Raw genomic sequence first — 23,260 nt, 5'->3', positions numbered from 1 at the left:
GATTTAATGTTTCTTTTATTAACTTTTTTTCTCTTTCTAACGTTTGATGTTTCTTTTTCTAATGGTTGATACTTTGTTTCTAACGGTTAACGTTTTTATTGATCGTTTAAAGATCATTTTTTCAATAGACGATATTTTTCCTTCTACAGTTTGATGTTTTTTTCGCAAACATTATTGAAATAATTTCAATTAATCTCTCTTAAAATGTCTCTTTTAATATTTTAAAATTATTTCTACGCGTAAATAATTAAATAAATCTGAAGCTCTTGCTTGGGAATAGAGTATACTGTTACGGCGGAGCCGAAAACGCCCTCGAAAAACCTGAAAAATGCTAAATTTTCGAATCCCCACATTTTTTTTACATCCCCTAAAACGGCCATAAAAGAACCCCCCCCCCCCTTCGGGGAATTTTTCCAAACATTTCTTATAAAAGAATCAGATTCTAGAATCTGATTCCGGAAACGCTAAAAATTGGGATGCCCTTTGGCCGAATTTTCACAAATGACGCACCCCTTGCGTCAAATGCACGCTATATAAGCAGAGATCCTGCAGGAAAAATCAGCATTCAACGGCGAGCAGCCGTAGAGGCAAGACCTCCGGAGCTCAGCCATTCCCTCAAATTGAGGAGAGCCACAAAAAGGCTTAGCAGGAAATGTCCTGAAAAGTGCCGCCATAGCGCGAGGAATTAAGTGAATAACTGCCGCCATTGAGCGAGGATAAAGTGATCAACTACCGCCATTGAGCGAGGAATTTGAATGTTCAACTGCCGCCGAAGAGCGAGGAATTTTAGTGATCAACTGCCGCCACAGAGCGAGGAATTTTAGTGATCAACTGCCGCCGAAGAGCGAGGAAGTTTAGTGATCAACTGCCGCCATAGAGCGAGGAATTTTAGTGATCAACTGCCGCCACAGAGCGAGGAATTTTAGTGATCAACTGCCGCCATAGAGCGAGGAATTTAAGTGAATAACAGCCGCCTTAGCGCGAGGATTTTAGTGAATAGCAGCCGCCATAGAGCGAGGAATTTAAGTGATCAACTACCGCCATAGAGCGAGGAAATTAAGTGAACAACTGCCGCCATAGAGCGAGGAATTTAAGTGAATATCAGCCGCCATAGAGCGAGGAATTTAAGTGAATTTAATACAACTGCCGCCATAGAGCGAGGAATTGAAGTGATCGACTGCCGCCATAGAGCGAGGATCGAAGTGAATACAACTGCCGCCAAAGAGCGAGGATCGAAGTGAATACAGCAGAACAACGCTACCACACCTAGGGCAGGAAGCCCCAACTAGCCTAATAAGACCCCCGAAGAATAAAATAAGAGCACGAAGCTCATCCAAAAATCCTGTACAACAGTGAAAAATCTTACAATAAAAGTTGCAGAAATAGTTTGGACAGAATAAATTCTAAGTCTTTTTCCTAGCAGCACTTTCTTCTCAAATGTTTGCACCAGGACTTTCCACGGCAAAAACTCCCGCCGTAACAATACGATCTTCTGAGTCTCTCTTCCTTCTCATCTAATCTCCAAATGCCTCCTCTCAGCTGTATTGATAAATGTTACCCACATAGTGTGCCTCCTCCTCCTCAAACCGCGTGTATCACTGTTCGGCTGCCTCGGGGCCGGTGATACTGCGTGGCGCATTCTCTGGCGAATCAAGATCGCGCAGTTGCCCCAAGACTGTGATCGCGGTAAGACGTTCTCTGGGTGTTCAGCTGGGTGCCACAGCATGTGTGGCGAACCACTTAAGGACTGTGGCGTTTTGTTAAAGTGAAGTTAATTTAAATCAATTGAGACAATTATTAATACAATTTTTTCTTCTTCTTCGTGGACTTTTGAATATTCAAACATCACATGAAGATGATCTATTGTCGTTGGTGCGTATTTAATAAGTGCGCGCGGGACTAGATGTTGGTGCTTTAGTAAAATTCTTAGTTTTCTGTTGTTGTTGTTGACGCTCTTCAAGGGGAGTTCATTAAACTATAAGGATTAAGTGGCGCACGCAGGGATTATGTTGGGTGACAAAATCATTGTAATTCTTGGAATTATCTCCGGAATTGCTGCATCTTCGTCCTCCAATGGTGAGTTGCGGGAATTTATGCTATTTCTGGGGTGCAAAAAAAAGTCAAGAAAAAAGGAGAATAAAATAAAAAGATCGCACGCGAAAATATAAATGGGGCTTTTATGTGTGAAAGATGATGTACACGGATAAGGAGAATCACTCTGCGGTGTGATTTATTTTTGGGTACTGCTGTCGCAGAATTTATGCATTCTCGCGGTCTTATTCTTGGGTGAGATGCTGCTCTTAAGGAGGGAGAAATGACACAGCAAACAATATTGGAAGAAAAAAAATATCCCCCAACCCTCTTTTACGCAAATATATAGTGAGAGAGTACGAGGAGACTTTCTTAGCTGAGAGTGAGAAAAAAAAAGAGCAGCGATCCCTCCTTTTGCACCCATTAACCGTCTTATTTTCACTTGTCGTCCATTTATTATAAAATCACACATCCTGGCATGGAGTAAAATATGCCGCCTGCACACCAGAGGAGCGACGGGCCAGAAAATCCACACATTGGGTGGTGAAGTTCACATTACTTAAGTATAAAATACTATTCAGCGGAAATTTAATTAAGAATTGCCTCCTTCTTTTAATCTGCTGCAGCATCATTCGCATAAATTAAATGCCATCCAAAATGCTGGCCAATTAGTTCGTTGTTTTCGAATTTAATGTACCTATACCTCACTATATACTTCTTGCATACAATGAAGAGCATATTTTGCATAATTGATTAAACAGCATTTAAGCTTATTGGGGCTATTTGAAGCACTTTCAAATGCTATTTCCTGCAAATTTTAAAAGAGATTTTAAATCTTTTTAACCCTTTTGTGTCCATTGGATCATACGCTGATCCAACTGTGAAACATTTTATTTTATTGAATTTGATTACTTTTCCAAGTTGGGAAAACGTTAAGATTACGTAGAACGGGCCAAAGAAGACGTTTTGATTCCGAAATGTGCATTGAGAGCATTTAGAGAATAAAATGATTGCATTTTCAATGTTTCTATGTTTTATGCGAACGCGAAAAGAATAATCATTAAAGGAAATTTTCTTTTCTGAAACTCTTAGATCATCTTGCCTAATTTTTGCAAGAAAAAGCTTTTCTTTGAACATTTCTTGAAATTTTTCCATTCTGAGGAAGTAAAAAAAATTCTGGGGGCCCTGGGGGCAAATTGAATCAATAAAATTTTAGAACTAGTTAAGAATTTTTTGAGTAATTTAAATTTAATCTGTAGGGTAATAAAAGAAGTAACCCTTTGAGGACGTAAGGCGTTCAACAGTTCGTCGAAAACAATCTGTAGGGGAACGTGGCCCAATTCCAATCTCCAAAGGTCCACGCAGAATGAGAAAAAAATTGTATAGAATAAAAAGCAATATTCTTGAATTTTGTACCATTTTAAAGCCCATTTAATGCTCTTTTAACTCCCATAACTTTCTACATTTAAAGTTTTATCAGTTTTGAGTAATAACGAATTGAAAAAGTCCGAATTGGGCCAAGTTCAACTAAGTATTTGCTTAATTGGATGATCCCCAATAATGTGCGAATTAAGCAAAAGATTTATTAAAATATTTTCTAGGAAAAAACGTACTGCGGCTAATCGGCTATATGCTGTCAATTTAATTCATTAATTTTCGGTTTTGGTAGATTTCGGGTAAAAATGAGTTATGGAGTAAAAAAAAATGTTGGAAGAAAATGGGAAGAAATTGATTAAAAACAATTAACCCTTTCGAGGATTTTGTTGGCCAAAGTGGTCAATTCGCCTTTTTTTCAATCGCCACAAAATTAAAATCTATTTAACATTTCATGATAAATTCTACATTTGTGTAGGGAAGTTTCATTACTTCCAGATCGTCGAATGAAAACTTGGAAACTTGGTCAAACTTTTGAGGTTAGAAACCTCGATCCTCCAAGTGTTAACGAAGTAAGTAAGATGAACGTAAAATAGGTAACTGTACTGATGTTACTGATTCCGATGATTTTATTACAAAAACTTGTCACTTAAGTGATTTAACTCTTTCACGTTTTTTCGGTCATACGCAGACCAAAACGTGAAACATTTTATTTTTTCAATTATTTATGAATGTAATTGTTTTTCCATGTTACAAATGCATTAAATCCACGCATAAGGGGTCAAAGAAGACGTTCTGAGTGAGAAAAGTCCTCTAAAAAAATTCATAGAATAAAAATCGCGATAAAAGAGCGCATGTTTCAATGTTTTTATGTTTCACGTTGGACGTTAAAGGGTTAATTAAATGTTAAAATAATTTAAAATTATATCATTTCCGACAGTAATATTAGCAAATATTTAATTAAAAAATTCACATGATTTTCTGAATTTAAATTAAACGAATTTAATGCTGATATCAACGAAAAATTGAGTTCAATAATATTAAATAAATTGCAGAAAAAATTGTAACAACTAGCCCGAGTTTCCTCTAATTTCTCACTTTAGTGTACAAAATATAACATATAAAAGGGATATCGTTCCCGTTGATTTGGCGGCGCGCGAGAAAATTCACTCGACCGTATGTTCAATTTCAAAGTGACAACTTTAATGTTCTGTGTACCAAAAGATGTGGGAGTGGAACAGCCTCAAAGAGAGTTTCCACAAGAAGCTTGATTTTTTTCTGTTTGAGAATCTCCCGGGCAGATTAAAATTCTCCGAATGACCGATAAACAGCAAAATTTTATTACTTTTGCATGCTTCTCGCGTAAATGCTTTGTTGACTCATTCAAATATTATTTTACTGACTTTGTGTTTGTTCAAGTGGCTGCTTCATTTTAATCTTAAATGGGGGATTATCGCAAATAAATTGCCGGAGATTTCGCGCGAAAATTATTTTAGTAAGTAGGTATTGATTTTTGTCGGTTGAAGCGATGGAGTCCCACGTGGTCTAGTGGCTAGGATACCTGGCTTTCACCCAGGAGGCCCGGGTTCGATTCCCGGCGTGGGAAGCTTTTTTTCTTCTATTTTTTTTCTATTATTTTATCGAATTTATTGTATAAAAAAGGCTTTTCTTGAATATTTCAGATTTTTTTTATTAAATTTTCTTTCCCTAAAGTTAAGACGTTGTAAAGACGAAATTCTCTCATTTCTGAGCACGTTTCTCTGGGTGAATTAAATTGTTTGAATTTCCTCATCCGCCAGACAATGTTCAAATAGCAAATGGGGATCGGAAGCGTATGGACAAAACATCGTCCATAATGGCATGCACGACGTTTCGTTTAAGAAGAGGAGGGAGACTGAAAGAAAATCTCTTTCTATCTCTACCTGCTCAATGCACTTCTGTTTATTTGCTGCATTAATTCAAAACACCATCTAAATTTATGTTCTTTCTTCTTAATCTTTTTTTTTTACCTCTTCTTGTTCATTCTTTTCACAGAGACCCATTCGTGCTGCACAGAAGTCTATGGATCCTGTCGAACATCTTGCGAGAATGTAAGTTCCCTTTGGTGGTTGGTTGGTAGAGGTTTGTTTGTGGGGACCCCGTACAGAGAGAGGGAGAGACACGAAATGATCGTGATTTCCACAATCACGACGTCCATGCGGAATGTACAGGAGCACACCGTATACTAAATATGTGGACTTTGTGAAGAATTTTAATTTAGCCAAAGCGCGAGATATTTCGGTATTGATATTTTGGTTCTGCAGAAAGAGCATTATCCTCTTTGGCTTTTATCGATATTAAAATGCTGCATTTTAATGTTATTTGCTTAATTTTTTAACCCTTTAAGGACTGTAAATTAGTTATTGAGTCAAAGGAGTTTAGTCACTAAAAAGTGACTATAACTCCTGTGACTAAACTCCTTTGACTCAATGACTAATTTACAGTCCTTAAAGGGTTAAAAAGTTTAAGAAGCTTTATGGAACATTTTTTTTGTAGAGATTGATCATAATTTGTTTCACTCATTTTTCTTAGTTTACTTTGAGATCATAAAAATTGCATAAAAAGTTTGCATTTTGTAAGTCAAATAGATTCTGTTAAAACTTGGAGGATCGAGGTTTCTAACCTCAAAAGTTTGACCTTCATTTTTGTCTTAAAAGAAAAGTTTTTCTGGATTTTCTTTCGACGATCTTGAAGTAATGGAACTTCCCTACACACAGATGTAGAATTGGCCACTTTGGCCAGCAAAAGCCTCCAAGGGTTAAACAGAGTTTTTTTTATATTTAGAATATCCTGGGCAAAATTTCAAGAACATTTATTCCAAATTGAAAAAAAAACTTCCTGGAATTTTAAAAGAAAATCTTGAACAATATATCGGTTAAAAAAAAAGAAATTTCCAAACAAACTTACCAATTTTCGCTGAAAAATGGAAAGAATGACGTCACAATTGCATTTTTTGCATCTTTAAACATTCCGAAAATGCATCAAAATGTCGTCATAGAGACACAAAACTTCTCAGGAAATTAAATCATTCCCTGTTAAACTGAAGATTTTTTCTTTCTTTCTTTCTGCACTACATACTTCCCGCTCAAAATGGCATAAAATGAAAATAAAAAAATTCCCTCCTGTGGAGTTTTATTGGAGCTGAAAGGATGTTTAAATTGAAATTTCAAGAAATCAATTCATATTTGCGTCAAGTATTAAATTACAAGTCTCCTCGAATACGCACTGTTAGGTATGCAGAGGCGTCTCTCTCTACCCCTCCCGCCCCTATTTTGCTGGGCTATTTTCTCACTCTCACGTGTGTGTTTCCATTGCGTCGTGTTCTCCTGACAATGGCAGCGTGTTGTGTTACGCGAACGATCAAAATTGAAAAGGACAAATCACACACAATGCGCGCTAAATTCGAGGCGATTTTCTCGTCTCTTTGAAGTGGCATGAAAAATAAATAAATGACATTAGAGAGCCCGACATTTGACAAAAAAAAAACTTAAGAGAGCTTAAGTTTTTCTTGTACACCAAATCATTTGAGACGTATACACACGTGGGATATTTTAAACAGGAGGCAGTGGCCGGTAGGAGTTTATAGATTTTTTTTTGTATTAAATTTGTATTAAATTTGAGTGAGAAAATTTTTCTCACATGATTTAGCTCATTTTTTAACCCTTAAGGACAGGCAATATGGTCAGTGAATTCATATTAATGGAAATATTTTTTTTCGAGTTGTTTGAGCTCCAAAAATGATTTTTTATTGAGAAAAATGTATGGAATGAGAACTTTCCAATAGTCATTAACCCTTTGGGATCTCCGAGAGAGATTCCAGGTAAAGTTTCTATAAAAACAAATTCCCAAACTTATGGTTTCCCATTTGTTTTAAGGATTGAAACTATTGATTTGACTAAATAAATCTCAAAATTTAAATTAAATTCAACTAAAATTGAAACACTTAAAATGTTGAAAGTTTGAAAAGTTGTAAATCTTGTGCAAAAATTGCCACTATGAACCCACACGATCGTCATCAAGAAACCATAAAGGCACTAAAAGAAAAACATTATAAAGTTATTCAAATTTCCAAACAAAATATCTCTGCGTAAAGACACAGAATGAGGAAGATTAAATCACAGCCTGGGTGCAGAGAGAACGTTATTTGCTGGTCGGGAAGTTGAACAAGAAAGGTGTCCGCCGGAGTTACGGCGGCGGGAAGGTAATAAAAATAAATAAATAGGAAAAATATTTTGCATAAATCCCAAGAGGTCGTTGTTTGTTGCTGAAAAGGCTAAATAAGATCTCTTCGTGTCCACAGCAGAGACATTTATGTAGTTACAACTGACTAAGATAAGGTCCCCGTAGTGCAGGCGAAAAGCCAAAGAGAGCGAGAGAATTTAAAATGAAAATTCTGCAAAGTTTTTCGGGGTTTAAATGCACACCACGCGGTTTGAGGTATGGAAAATATGCTAAACTATGCAAATACACCTTTACCGATTCCTCGTCAATAGGCCAACAGAGCAAGAAGGAAACTCTCTGCAGCACGATCCGAGATTTTGTCCGTATGATTTGCAAACTCATTTGTATCTTATTTGCAGGAGAAGTAGTACAAATTGCTACTTATTCATGAGGATTAAGTTAATTAAAAAAAAAATACCTCTTAATAAATCTTCAATAGGATTTTAAAGGTTAAAAGAAATTCTCAAAGAATCTAAAGTTGTTTAAAATCACCAAATTCTATAGTAGTTTTCTTATGATTTAACATGGAAGACAGGGGCGAGGTGAGAAATTTATAGAAGGGAGTGTTTGAGATTTTTTTTTGTAATCAATAAGATGCTAAAAAAACAGATTAAAACGACTGATTGAGGACTTAAGAATCGAGAAGAATGTTTGAATTAGCAACAAATTGTTAAAACAATTCGTTCAATTCTGTGGTTTGGTGTTCCTTTTCTAACAACAGCTGTATGTTTTCTAACGAAGGACGTTCTGTTTTAACCTTTAACATTTGTTTTAATAGCTAAATTTGCACCTTTTTACAATTTGTGTAACTATAACGTATGATTTTTCTTTTTTAACAATCTCCATTCATTTTCGAATGCTTGACGTTTTTTTTCTAACGTTTAACATTTATTATTTGTGATACTGTCGTCTAAATAAGCAACTTTAGACTGCTTGTTTGAAAAAATTGTCATTTCTTTCTTAACAGACTGTATTCTGTGTCCAAGAAATCATTGAAATTGTTGAAATTTCTGTACAAATTCTTAATATTTCAAAGATTTCTTGGTGACAGTATAGGACTCAACGTTTGACTTAAAAATTAAACGTTATAGGAACTGACATTTCTTAAAACTTTTCTATTTATTTTGTAATGCATGATATTCTTTTCTGAACGTTTAACGTTTGATTTAAACAGCTTAATTAAAAGCTTTTGATTAGTATTCAGTTCTAATGTATGACATTTTTTTTGTGATTAACGTTGCTTTTTTGAACTTTAGTTAATTAATTATTTATTATCATTTGACAATTGAACGTCTTTTTTTGTGTAAATTTTAATTTGAAATTAATTTTGTCCAGCCGTTAGAGAAAAACTAAAAATCTACCTTAAGGGTGCCTAAACACCCAAATATACATTTATATGGCTACGCCCCTGATGGAAAACGTCCATGTGGTCCTAAAAGAGTTAAAATAGTGAATGCTATCACCTTGATTTTCCAGACAAGCCTAACTCAGTAATGAATGTAACTGATGAGATAGCAAGAAGATCGTATCAAAATATTCTTTCACTGTGTCTTCTTCAAGTTCTGATACACCACACTGACCCCCATTGAAACATAATCCACTGGAATTCAGTTTATAACGAGATTTTATAATAATCAATCAATCGTCGTAAAGATCATCTCACAGAGATGGTCGTAAAAAAACGACGAAATGAGGATATTTTTATGAGGAGTGGGATTTGATCCATCAGCGGATGAACGTTGGAGGTGGTTGAACGTGAAGAAGGGTGCAGGGAATGCGTTTAGGGCGTTTATCAATGCATTTATTATACACGAGCAGAGAGAGGGTATCTGTGCTATCTGTGGGATTAGCTGTAGATCACCTTGAGGGCAGGTGAGATGTTAACCCCATATAATGTTAATTTATTTACAATGACTAACAAGGTCTGTCATCTTACGATCCTCCCTCCTGTGCGAGAGATCGCCATTGCGCGAATGATTTTGCAAAAAAAAGGTGCGCATTTTTTCCTTCGCGCACACGGCAAAATGATTAATTTCTGCGTGATCTTTTTGCAAGTAAGTAAAGGAGCTTCTTGCACAAGACACTCACTCACTCTTAAGTACTCTTGCGCAAATGCTATGGGCCATTTGATGAGTGAGGAGAGACTTTTTCCTATTTATTTTTCCATGAAAATTCTCTGTTGATCATACCTCCACACGGGAGCAGCGTGAAGTCTTTTGATCTCCTTTGAAGCCATTTGAAGAAAATGCCGGGGAATGCTTTATGCCATCGCGCAACCCAAAAATAAAATCCATTTAATGTATGAAATTGAAGGCATTTCCCACTAAATCCACTAATACGAAACTTCCGTTGACAGACGAACTCTTCTTCCTCAAAATTCGTGCTCAAGACTATTTCTGGGCACTATTTTTTCTTTATTAGAGCTTTGCAAATGAAATGCGATGAACCTCTTCTGTGTATATGGAGTTCTCTTCCACCACCACAGAGAGTCTCATTGCTCCCATAATTTCTTTTATTGTCACATCATCTCCTTCGCGTCTTCTTAGCCCCACAATATGCGTATGGAGCTCAACCAGATGATGAGGATACAGAGAGAGGATGCAGATATCTCCTCACACGCATGATTTTCCCACTCTCTGTGAGAATCATCTTCAACATAACATACATCTTATGGTAGTTTATAAGTTGAATGAGTGATGAACTGAGTTCTGCGTGGTTTAATTACTCATCCAAAGATACTTAAGCAATGCGAACGTTTTGCTTGCTCTTTGTCTCTTGCGCAATACCAATTTACAATTCAAATTACTTTTTTTTTACTCATCTAAAAAATCTCTGAATTAGCATTATTTGACACTCATCAACATTGTTTTGGGGGAGTATCACGAGATTTTTTATTATCATTTTTTTCTTTTCAAATACATAATGCAAATAAAATTAAATCACAGCTAAATATCAATCTGTCAATCGGTTTATGTTTCAAAATCATTTTATTGGCCACGGTTCGCCCAGAAAATGCAAATTTGGGTGAATTTTTAAAAGGTAAACACGAGAAACTCTCAAGAGTATTGATTACAGTATACCACCACCCCCATGTAAAGCAGCGAGATTGAGCTTAAGAAGAAGTTAAGCAACAATAAAAACTTTTTTCTTTTATTTTGATCTTAAGAAACTTATCCAACAGTCAAAGAGCCTTAAATATAAGATTTTAGAGTACTTTGAAGGGGTTTATTCATTCTTTGGTGTTTATAAAGTCTTTAAATAATGTACAAAAACACGGATAAATTATAGTAAAAAAAAACATATTTCTCATCGAGATAGAGTAAGTCTAAAGCAAAGTTTTAGTGCAAAAAATTTCCTATAAAAATGATCTATTGGGATTTTTTTTCTTCTTTTTGGGAATCTCTTTTTGGAAATTGACTTAATAATTAATTAATTAATTAATTGATTTTATTTCTTTTTGAAATAAACAACTTTGTCAATGAATTCTGCAATAAATATGAATAATATAAATAAATAGTATGTATAAATGTCACTAAACAGCGTTGTTCTGATTAGTATTATTTATGAGTTAAAATTAGCTAAATTCAGATTAAAATGGAGCACAGATGCATATGCTTCATGCATAGAAAATCCTAATAATGTTTAGGGGCGTGGTTTATACGTTTTTAACTCTTAATTGAGACTCTAAAGGATTCTTGGAAGAGAATTGTATAAGGAATTGATTGTAGGAACGAGTTCCTTCCGAGAGCTTTGGCAGATTTGCTTTGTCTTAATTCTAACTTTTTGGAGGTTTTGACGATATTTCACATGTTTCAGAGGCAGTGAAGAAAAATTATTTGTCCAAGTTTTTTAATCTCATTAAGTCTCGGAAAATATTCTTTTGATTATCTTGAATTAACCGACGTTTCCGGAAAGATCTGTCACCCATAATTCATCCCTTAAGCGTCTTAAGAGTTAATTTTTTTAATATTTTCTGTGAAAATTAGTTTTCAGCTTTCTCCTACTTTACATTCCACAGATATGTTTTATTTCTTCCAGAATTTTCATAAGACTCATAAAATGAATAATCTCCTTTTCTGAATCAACTGATTTTGATAACTTACGAAGAAATTTAGCACAAAATTCTATAAAATTTTGAAAATAATTCTTTCTTTCTATCTCTCTGCTACAGTGTTGAACAAATTGTTCTAAAATCGAAACAAGATTTATTTTTTACGGAGTTTTTAATATATTTTACGTGATTTAGGAGGTACAAAGAGAGTTTGCAAACATATTTCTCATTCACGACACTAATTCTATGCAAAGCCGATTAGTTTGAAGATTTGGCCAAATATTATTTCCATCCACTTAGAGAAGAAAAAAGCACAGATATGGAGAATTTGAAAGAGACATGAATATTTGTTGAATGAATGTACAATTCAGTGAGGGAGTGTCTCGTTTGAATTTATACACGAAAAAAAAAATTCAAAAGACGTGAATGGAATTTTTGTGACACTTTTTCTAAACACTCCGCACATCAACATGCTTCGGGGGGTAAAGACAAGAAGTAAATTTTTTGTTTATAAAAATGAAAGAAATTATGAAGAAAAATCATATTTGGAATCACTGGAACGTGGCGCGCAGGAGGAAGAGTGTTGTGTGTTGTGTAGGTGGTCTTCTTGGAAGAAAGGCCCACCACAAGGAATGCATAAACGAGGACAGGATGCGTATCTGATAAGCAAAGAGATTTTGTGCTCAACTTGAATGTATTTCTTACACTTTTCTTTTAACAGAAAAATAAAATATAATAAAAATGGGCGAGAATATTGTGCCCATTGAGCATTTATTATTCATTCTTTGTCATTCTGAATAAACATAAAATATATTGACAGAGAATTTTAATGAAGATCTTTTTCATTTCTTATTGTTGTCCTAATGCTGGTTGCCCATATTAAAATCGAAATTCTCCGCGTGCTGACACATACTTCGTGATTTTGTCGAGGAAATAATGCCAATTATGATGGAGAATGAAAGATAAATAAATTAATAAAATTAATTCTTTTATCCTCTTCATGTTTTTGATGTTTTTTCGGAATATTTTTATTTGAATATCGTCCCCCTTGGCAAGGGGAAGTGAGATTTTCATGTGTAAACCATCAAGTTAGGAGACAAAGTGAAGCATTATTCCCGCGTGATCAGTTTATTCAGTGTTGAGTGTAGAGACAAAATAAATAAAATTGCTTCTTGATGTTAAGTAAAAGCATCCAATGATGCCGCTAATTTATCTCGCGTCGCTCCGCAGCCAGGTCACCGCGGGGTCAGAATATTCTAAATATCAATCCTCCATCATTCGTTCTGATGTTTTACATAAATTCCGTACTCACAAGGGAAGGTTATACATTTAAGAGCGCGGAATGGCTTGAAATTTTCACCAAATATTCTTTACAATGTATAAAAACCCTGTGCCAAGGCTTTTTTTCTACAGATCCGTAGTTTAATAGTTATAATTAATTAAATTTTCCCATATAAAAGTCATTTTGGGAGAGCAAAGCGCTCGAGAGAAACGCAAGAGAGAGAACTGCGCGCGCGTCTGTGTGAGTGAGTAGTGGTAAGTAGCGAGTGCACGGGCAAAGAACTGCTCACCACTACTCACTCTCTCTTTGCTCTCCCAAAATGACTTTTATATGGGAAAATTTAATTAATTATAACTATTAAACTACGGATCTGTAGAAAAAAAGCCTTGGCACAGGGTTTTTATACATTGTAAAGAATATTTGGTGAAAATTTCAAGCCATTCCGCGCTCTTAAATGTATAACCTTCCCTTGTCAAAACATAATCCTCAAAATATTTTTAAACACAAAAATTATCAACCACAACGACTTATCGAAGACAAAATTGCATTAAAAAAATTTCTATGGCAGTATTATATAAACAAATTATATAAATTGACCTTAAACGATTTTAAATTAATTTTGATCATAGAGAAAAAATCATAGAGATAAAAGTTTAAACATTAAATATCCCTCAAGAATCGTTTTAAGGTGACTAGTGGTCCTTTAATTAACCCTTTCGCGTTTTTTGGAACATACTCTGACCCAGAGTTGGGCAATTTCATGTAAAATTAGTTGTTTACATGGTATTTACATTTTACATGTAGAAAATACACAAAAATATAAAAAAAAAATATGTAAAGAATTTGTGAAAACAATATTTGAATGAGAAATTATTGAAGGAAAACCTTTAAAAAATGATTTTTTCTTTCAAAAAAAATTTTTTTTAATCAAAAAGGTTGTTTTACATTCACGAAAAATATGATTTTGTAAAAGGTTTGTAAATTTTCTTAAAACTTTAAAATTTCTTAATAACTATGTAAAATTATTGGTGGTCAGAAACTTAGGTCAAGATTTTAGATATTTTTTAGATACCTATAAGGAAACTTCTGGTTAATATTTGTGGACGATTCTTTCACAATTATAAAGCTAAAGGATCAACTTTTCGAGAAATATGTTTTGATTCGTCCAATTAAATCCCTTTTAGTCGATTTTTTAGCTTAAAACTTGAAAAATAAATCCCTGAGATATTGCAAATGATCCTTTAACTTATCCCAATTTTTATTTCACCAAGAGATACTTTTCCTTGAAATTTTTCCATTTAGAAGACTTTTTGAATTGCCATAAAACTAGTTAAAATCGTTCAAAATATTAATTGGAATTTCTTCTTAGGTGCACCACATAGCACAATTTATTCACACCACACAGCGCAGGAACTTTGTGGTAATCCCATAAAACAATTCCACCCACTCTGCCTCATTTTACAATGAGACTTTCTTGCGCAAATCTTTCCTCTGACTCTGTGATTCTGGACCAAATTGGTCGTGTTAAATGCAAATGGTTCACTTTTCACATACGCGAGATTTCCTCCCAGAGAACGTAACACCACCTTCGCGTACAAATTGCTTTTCTTGAGACATGAATTTTGTTGCTTGAAGGTGGAATAAATGAGATTAATGTGACATAGTTCCTGATTTGCGAGAATTTTGGGCGCGGATTTTGATGCAAAGACGCTGAGAGAGAGATGAAAGAGGTAGAGAAAAGAGATCACCTGGTGAGGTCGTTTTGTGGTCCATTTGCCCACACGAGATGCGAGATCATGTTGAGAAGATGATGGTAAAGAGGAATATGCGAAGAAGGGGGTCTTGTGTGAGCGATTGCAGGTGGATTCTCACGTGCTGGAGGTGAATCCATAATGCCACCGAGGATACCCCCGAAAACGTGATCGTTTATCACATGAGCATGATTTATTGAGACATTTTCCCTCCAATATATGTAATGTGTACCGTGTAGTAAAACGTTCTTTCCTCATCTTCGCTTCCTCCTTGTGTGAGCACTTCTTGGTACAAAATGTCCAAAAGGCAAATAAAAGAAGCAACGCCACAGTCTCCTTTTTTTCTTTTTTTTCTGTAGGTATATTTATTTTCACTTCAGAAGCTCGGTGATTTATAATCTCTCATGGCCCAACATTCATGCCTCTTGTCTGACTTTTTTTTTCATTATCATCTTCAATGGGATTCTGTGGTGCCAAAAGTGTCGTGCCCACATAAAATCCGCGTGTTTGTCTTTAAGTGCTATTTAAAAGATTCTCTTTTTTAATGCCATAAAAACTCCTCTTCCTAAATAGCTGAAAAATCTCCGTAAAAATAGTTCAAAAAGATGGAATATTTAAAGAAAATTTTATTATGCCGTGAAACCTCTCAGGTTTATACAAAGAAGTTCACCAAAGCTCAACATTTGCAGCATAACTATTAGTTGGGATGATCCATTCGCTAGAAGTGCGTATTAGTGACTAATAAATTCTAAAATGACTTTTAAACGATCAATTTGTACCTCTGCAATTTATATTTCTCTTTCAAATAAACTCACATTTGAGGCATTTGAAGCACCTCCTACCACCATTACTCACAATCAAAGGCAGGTTGGCTAATTGAAATTGGCATTTAGCTGTGATTAACAGCTTTCTGAATTTAATTAATATAGGTACTGATTTAAAACTAATAATATAATAATATTAATAATAATAATAATAAGATAAAGTAAAAACTGTTTTATTTTCTAAATAATTTACTTGTTAACCTTTCGGTGGCCAAGGCATGGAAATTTAAATGAAATATTAAGGAGGTCTGCGAATTAACGCATTTGAAATTCATTCACCCTTTTTACCTTTTTGGTTTGGAAAATAGTCAGAAAAAGCATTTTCCCGTTGAGACAGAAAAATTAGTCTGATACATAGTTGTAGCCTGAAAAATTTAGTATAAGATAGTTGTCATGGGAAATCTAAAATATTTCCAGGGAACTCATTATCTCCCAAAAATTCACCATTTTGCCCCAGGTTTCCCTATAGATATTGGGCCTTATTCAGCGACCAAGAAACCCTTGAAATCTTTAAATTTTGTACTGAAATTTCAAGATTTCAAGCGAATTTCAAGGGTTTCTTGGTCGCTGAATAAGGGCCATTATCTCATTTATACTTTAAGCATATTTACTACTTTAAACTTCAATTTGTTGATTATAAGATTTTTGGAATTTTATGGAAAGTCTAATAACATTTTGACATGTTATTTCTTTCTTTAATCGTTTTTTTTTTAAATAAAAAATTACTTTTCCATAGCTCTTTGAAGATCTTTTTGACTGATTTCTGAAGAAAGAAATTCATTGTTTTCTTTTACAAAACAATTATAGATCATTTTTTTTAAATCAATTGTCAAAATCTTACAAAAACTTATAAATTTTGAGAAAAAAGATAAGATTTTTGACAGAATCGACCTCTTACATATGAATTTTTCAAGTAAATTAATTTATGATGTTATATACTCAACAAAAAAAATTCAAGGTCCCTTGTGAACCTTCATACCTTTTTGTGAGCCTTAGCAACTTTAAGGTTAACAAGTACGAAGAATTATATTTTTTATTAAGGAAAAACCTAAAAATTACCCTAATTCCTCTGTAATTCGGAATTAAAGTTCAAGGATTAAGAAAAATCATTTTAAAAAGAACAAAAAACCTAAATAGTGTTCTTTAAAATATTTTAAAAAAAACTAAATCTTTTCATTGAAATCGAATATCTGTCGGAAATGGGTTAACAGCATAAAGAAAAAGTTTATTTTCTTATGAAATTCCCATTTTATCTCTTGAGAATTATCTAAATCTAATTAGCAACAAATAATATCGTCGAAATATTTATTCAAATATTAATGATCCATAAAATTAGCAACTCCCAGGGAGAATTCTTTTTTTCTCTCTTTCTTTCCTCATCTTGGAATATATTATAATCGCGATCATTGGAATAAATATGAAAATAATGTAGATTTATGTCCCACACTCGTGCCCAAAAAATATGTTTTGATCAAGTGTGACGTTTATTGATTTGGAAAAGAAATCGTAAAGCGAGAATTTATATACATTTGAGAGACCTGTTTAAATATCCAAATCTATTTCTTCTTTTTTTCTTTTCAAAATAAAACCTTCTTCGGTGCTGCTCATGTTTCTTATACACTTCTTACAAGAAATGTGTCCATCATCATTAATTCCAGTGATTGTGTCATTAGTCATTTCGTTTTATGTGTTTAAAATATACAAACTAATGAAAATAAAATATTAAATATTAAATAAAATGCGGTTCGATTAGTCAATAAGACCGAATTATGAGTTCTGTTGTCGGATGGATTATTAATGTAAATCCTCATGTCGTGTCCAATAAATTACTTCTCTGTTCGGGGGTCGTTCTTGATTGATGACTTCGTGTCACAATATTTGCAATAATAATTATTTTTTACCTAAATAATTTGTTTTATTAAATTTAATCCAGCTTTCGCTCGTACACCTGGCGGTGGATGTTAAGGATTCCCGACTGTCTGACGTCAGGAGATTCTGCTCGCAATCATTAACGGACTTTTGGATGTGCATGAATACCACACTTCAAGGTAAAAAATTGGGGGTAAATTGGGTCAGGGCAGAGTAATTTTCCAAAGAAATTAAATTTCTTAACTTTAGGAAGCGAAATGTCTTGGGAAGTGCGTTTAAAATTTTAATTTTCCTTATATGAAGTGTTAATGTCTGATTTCGACGGAAATAATGAGATCTAATAGTTATTTAAAGTGATTTTGTCGTTAAATTTCATCAAATTTTTAAAAACCGTAAGATCCATTCGGTTGAAAACAAAATTTAGAACTTTTTACTCAAAGTTTTAAGAATTTTTATTAAAAATTAACTTTATAAATTTTGAATTTTTTTTCATTACAAAATTTTCTGAATTTCCCGCAGTGTTAGAAACTAGTAAACGTAATTGAACCAAAGTTAGTTAATAATGTTCCTGATAAATAAAAATCACTTTTTTTGGTATCTCAAGAAGCTCAAGAAAATGTAAAACAGGCTTACTTAACGCAAATAAACAACATGGCCGCCATCAAAACCGCCATTTTAATTAAAGTTATTCCTTTTTACACGTTTTGTTGCCTTCTACAGCAGGTAGAAGTCTGAAATTTGAATATTTTATAGACTCTTTGTGATTTTTTCTTTGAAAAATTTACATAGTAGCTCCCGATCACAATATGGCAGACCATAAAGGCGCCATTTTGAATTATATTTTCTCGAATATCTTGCCCTTTCTAGATAGAAATCTGGAATTCTCCTTGAATAGAAGATTTATAATTAAATTTTGAGAATTTTCTGAGTTTTTTATTAAATTGAAAATGTTTTAACATTTTTCCTTATTATTTTCCTTGGTTGTTTAGCTGTGGCACGTGGTTCTGAGTGGCCTGGACGACCATGTTGTGCTCTTGGGTTGTCAGAACGCTGCCAAATTGCCTGCGCAACAGCGTCGTCTGTTGAAGAACTCCTTCCGGGATGTCGTCAGAGCGATGAGCAGAGTCTCTTCACCTGCCTGGATCGCCAGGAGTCCGGTGATGCGTGCTGCCTGCAGTCCCGAACAGCTGAATGCATGCAAGCGTGCCGGGATATTTTCCGCACGCGCTTCACGCCGACAAAGGAGCAGCGGCATCGTGTTGTGAAGATGTGCGAAGCCGGCGATCATAGGGTTCTGCAGTGCCTGAGGAACCTAATTGATTACACGCCCACGTCGAATCTCAAAACATGTAAGCGGTGCATGATTGTGATCTCACAAGATGACCCATTAAGTGAATTGAGGTGCTGTGGCGGCTCCAAATTCTGTCAATGCATACCCATCAAGAGGTGGCGATTAAATTTCATGCGCCACAACTCAATCACACACGAGGCGAAAAAAGAAATTCCTCCAGCTTGATGATCTAAAAATGCCCAAAAAGACATTTCGGGCGGAGCTTTGGAGACTTTTATTTTTCATTTCACTTTATTATTCCAAAGGCTTGGCTGAGATTTATCTGTAAATTAATTACCTTTAAACACTTTAAGAATTGGTGGTGGGTTAATTGAGGATCATTCTTTGGGGCTTCTTTTGGAAAGATGAGAAATATTTTTGGATTGAAAAATTTGTTAGAAAAATGTTTGACAAAATTGATCTTGTTCGGTTAAATTGATTAAATAATTCAAATTAATGATTTTCTTTTATTGCTCTTAATTTAAAAGATTTCACTTTGTTTTGAATTTTAACCGCCTCTTTACTGTGGTTAAAGCGGCATAACGCACAATATATGGGAACGATTCTAAATCTAGAACACTTCAAAGATTTTTTAAGAACTTCAAGACAAATTAAGAATGAACAAATTCTCTTTAAAACCCTATTAAAAACGAACATTTCTTCAAACCCTCCAGACATGCCCTGCTGTGAACTGACCAAGAACTCCAAATGCAAGGCCTCATGCCAAAATGCTCTGACTGTGAGTGAAACAACGCAGGAGACAATCGATGCCCTGGAAATTGGAGGCTGTGGTCCACCACTACCCTTTGATCCGCTGTGGCAGTGCTTCCTCTCCAGTGGACGTCAAGGTGCTCCAGCTAGTGCCACAAATGAGATTTCCCGCATTAACCAGATCGGCATGGACTCAGCCAAACTGCACTGCTGCCAGAAGGCCATTGCACCCAAATGTCGTCGCCTGTGTCAGCTCACCTTCTCCAGCGATTGGTCCGTTACACGTGATGACTTTGAACGAGACTGCCTGTCGCAGATTAATGAGCTCCAACTAAGACAGTGCCTAGACGATGTGGATGAACCGTGCGAACTAGGCTGCGATGCTCTGTCCTTCTGCAGCAACTTCAACGGTCGCCCCACGGAGCTTTTCCGTAGCTGTACCGCTCGAGCAGACCTTGCTGCTCACTCAGATGTCTCGCTCTGGCAAGAGAAGGGCTTCATCCCCCTGCCTGGATTCAATCTTCCCATCCGCAATGTCTCCAGATGTTCTCCTGAAGCCTGGCATGCTGTTGCGTGTACGTTGCAAATTAAACCGTGCACAACAACAACGCATGGAAATCAAATTTGCAAGGAAGACTGCTACGAGCTGCTAACACAGTGCATGGACTGGACTAAGCTGCAGTCAAGTAGTCATTCAGCTGGATCACTCTGTTCGAAACTTTCTCCAAATGACATCACAACTCCTTGCATCTCATTGAAGCCTTTCTTAGAGCCGAGTGACTTTCCCTACAGAGATGCCCATCAGGTGTCAACGCCATGTAGAGGAAATCCCTGCAACAGTTCACAGGTTTGTATAAAGAATGATCTAAATGCTGCTTCATGCCTTCAAAACAAACCTGCTCTGTTCATTATTCTAGGTTTGCCTTGTGGATAAAACCGTCAACAAGGGCTTCTCCTGCGTTACAGGATGCGCATTGGGGGAGGCATCCAACTACCTAGTTCCCTCCAATACCTACGTCCGCATCCCAGTGTCATCCACACAAAAGGGCTGCCTTAAAATCTGCTACTGCGGCACACAAGGACGCATTGAGAACTGCCAACCACTTCCCTGTGTCACCTATGACTCCTGCAACCTAGCTGGGCGACAAATAGAGCACGCTTCGTGGTTCTACGTTGAATGCAACATCTGCAGTTGCTTTGCCGGTGAGATAACATGCACGAAGAAGCAGTGTCGTATCCCCGGAATCTCAGACGGCTCCTATACGAGTCTTCCCTGCAACTGTCCACCGCATTTTGTACCTGTTTGCGGTAGGAATGGCAAAACATACCCATCAGCCTGTGTTGCCAAATGCGCAGGACTACAGGATGCAGACATTGAGTATGGAGCTTGTTCCGGTAGAATCTTCTGCAATGCAACATCATGTCCCATTGGGAGTGTTTGTATTGAGGAGCATCAAGTTTGTTTGTCAACAATGCACAAGCCCTGTCCGATGTTTACATGTGGTAAGAGTATGCGGCGTTCGGTGCAACCGAATAAGAACTAAGTCTTATGAATTTTACAGAAAATATAACAAATCCTTGTCAACGTGGTCATCCAGTTTGCGACAAAACTGGTAGAACGCATCAATCACTTTGCAATTTGATTGAAGCTGGAGCAGAATTGGCTTACCGTGATGCCTGTTTGGAGAACTGCAGGGATTCATCTTTTGGACCAGTGTGTGGGATTAATGGGCAGAATTATCAGAGCGAATGTGAAGCGTGGAATGGTAAGAATCTGATCTGATCTTTTGGCCTTATAGTCTGAAGTACTTTTTATCTGTTCTCCTAACTCCTATTCTTAGAATTAAATCTACTAATCTTTATCTTTTAATTTAAACTTCTGATCTATCTAATCTTTGGATCAGTTCTTCTGATCTGTTTTTCAGATTTATCATCTGAACTGTTCGTTCAAGCTAAAATTTTTATTTGATCTTCATATGTTTTCTTCTGATCTTATAAACTGTTCTCTTGATCTGTTCCTTCAATCTGTCTTACTGATCTGTTCTGCTGATCAGAACTTCTAGACAGATCTCTTAATCTGTTCTTTTGATTTAATCTTCTTATTTGTTCTCTTATCTGTTCTTTTGTTCCAATCTTTACGTCAGATCTCTTGAGCTTTTTCTTCAGATTTGATCTTCTGAATTGTTCTTTTGAGCAAATTTTTTATCCGATCTAGGATCTGATCTTCTGAACTGCTGTCTTGCTCTGATCTTCTAATCTGATTCCTGATCTATCTTGTGATCTGATCTGAGCTAACTCAATTAATTCCTCGTTGCAGACTACTCCCTTGTTGACTACTACGGTTCCTGTCGTGAGATTGGCCTTCTCAGCTCAACTCTTGGACCTCGGTGCTCATCAGTCAAGTGCTCTCCCCTTCCCTCTGATCACTGTCAACCGATCGTTCCACCTGGTGCCTGCTGCCCTGTTTGCTCCGGATCTCTAAGGATTGTCTACTCAAGGAAGCAAATAGATCGGGCATTGTACGCGCTAAAAGGTCACAATACGCACTTCCTCACCCTTCGCTCAATCCTCCAATCACTGCAGCGTCTCATCAGGGTATCGCAGTGTCGCCTCAGTGGCTTCTTAACCGTCGAAACGGATCTCTTTGTAACAGTCCAACATGTTGCGCGAAAGCCAACTCAAGTTCAAATTGAAGCCTGCCACAGGGAAGCCGAAAAGATCACAACCCTCATTGCAGCTCAGAGTCATCGGGTAACGAGTGATCTTGGTCTGAGTGCACTAACAGTTGCAAATATGGCTCAACCAGACTCTTCGGGGAGTTCCTTTAGTGGTTCAGCGCGTTCCAATGGTATCCTGCTGAAGTTAACCGCATTTCTTGTGATTTCTCGATACTCCCTCTGATCAGGAGGAGGCAATTCTAACGACAAAAAAATGAGATATTTGTTCAATTTTGAGATTTTTAAAGTGAATTCATTGTGCCAAATACATGACGAAGGCTAACGAGCTAACTAGAACAAAATGATCTGTGATAAGTTGATGTAAGTTTTGCACATAGAAACTTGGTTTAGTGGCCAAAGAATTAAGTTATTCACTCTCTTACAATTTTTTAAATCTTAATTATGTACATAAGAATCATTTTAATAAAAGAATTTAACAAAAAGAATTATAAACTTTAGTGACTTTTTTGTGAATTTCAATACGATGGTGTGATAAAACTTTTATAAAATCACCCCACGTTCCCCTAAAATATATTGATATTATTAAATTATTAAAACAAAACTGCCGGATAATCCATTTTGCGCCTCATAAAATAGCATAGATTGACCTAATTGAATTTTTCTCTGAGTGATGACGAATAAAATGTTGATTTATGATATCAGATGATCGGCATTTTTCGGTGCGTGTAATTTTTATGCGTTATCGTGATACTATATCGCTTAAAATTTATCAAGAGCAGTATTAACCCTTTATCTTATCACCAGCTCTTTAACACGTCTCAATGGACAGGAAAATATTGACTTTTGCAATCAATCTCAGCATAAAGAAACATTAATATCAAATAAGTATTTATTTTAATTTGAGACTTTGATTTAAGAAATTCGTAAAATTCTTTTTATTTTCTTAAATTTAATTATTTGAAAAAAATTCTAAACATGATATATTTTAAAGGAGTCTATTCACCATTATTCGTCCGTAAAAATGGCTTTTCTATTATGGGATAACATCTAAATTTTTAGGGGGCAACCCAATACTAAAAACTGAAGAAACCTGAAGAAA

General features: G+C 35.5%; 1 protein-coding gene and 1 non-coding gene across 2 annotated transcripts; both read left to right on the top strand.

The window, feature by feature from the left end:
* Nucleotides 1–1,575: 1,575 nt before the first annotated feature.
* LOC129794826 (reversion-inducing cysteine-rich protein with Kazal motifs) lies at nucleotides 1,576–22,643 on the top strand. Its single transcript, XM_055835696.1, has 8 exons — nucleotides 1,576–2,076; nucleotides 5,440–5,495; nucleotides 17,507–17,621; nucleotides 18,432–18,791; nucleotides 19,447–20,330; nucleotides 20,401–20,986; nucleotides 21,046–21,249; nucleotides 21,801–22,643. The coding sequence occupies exons 1-8, from the start codon at nucleotides 2,007–2,009 to the stop codon at nucleotides 22,382–22,384; spliced, it is 2,859 nt and encodes a 952-aa protein (XP_055691671.1). The 5' UTR covers nucleotides 1,576–2,006; the 3' UTR covers nucleotides 22,385–22,643.
* Nucleotides 4,940–5,011, top strand: Trnae-uuc (transfer RNA glutamic acid (anticodon UUC)). Its single transcript has one exon. It is a non-coding gene; the product is annotated as a tRNA-Glu (tRNA).
* Nucleotides 22,644–23,260: the final 617 nt, after the last annotated feature.

Source organism: Lutzomyia longipalpis, chromosome 4 (genome assembly GCF_024334085.1).
Source record: "Lutzomyia longipalpis isolate SR_M1_2022 chromosome 4, ASM2433408v1".
Taxonomy (NCBI): domain Eukaryota; kingdom Metazoa; phylum Arthropoda; class Insecta; order Diptera; family Psychodidae; genus Lutzomyia; species Lutzomyia longipalpis.
The sequence above is the reverse complement of the archived record's forward strand: the minus strand, read 5'-3'. Positions and strand labels throughout refer to the sequence as shown.

Bases quoted from the DNA above. Each gene is read 5' to 3' on its own strand.
- LOC129794826 (XM_055835696.1), top strand. From the start codon at position 2,007: ATGTTGGGTGACAAAATCATTGTAATTCTTGGAATTATCTCCGGAATT. The intron at 20,331-20,400 runs GTTTGTATAAAG...TCATTATTCTAG, and splicing joins ATCCCTGCAACAGTTCACAG to GTTTGCCTTGTGGATAAAAC. The intron at 20,987-21,045 runs GTAAGAGTATGC...TGAATTTTACAG, and splicing joins CTGTCCGATGTTTACATGTG to AAAATATAACAAATCCTTGT.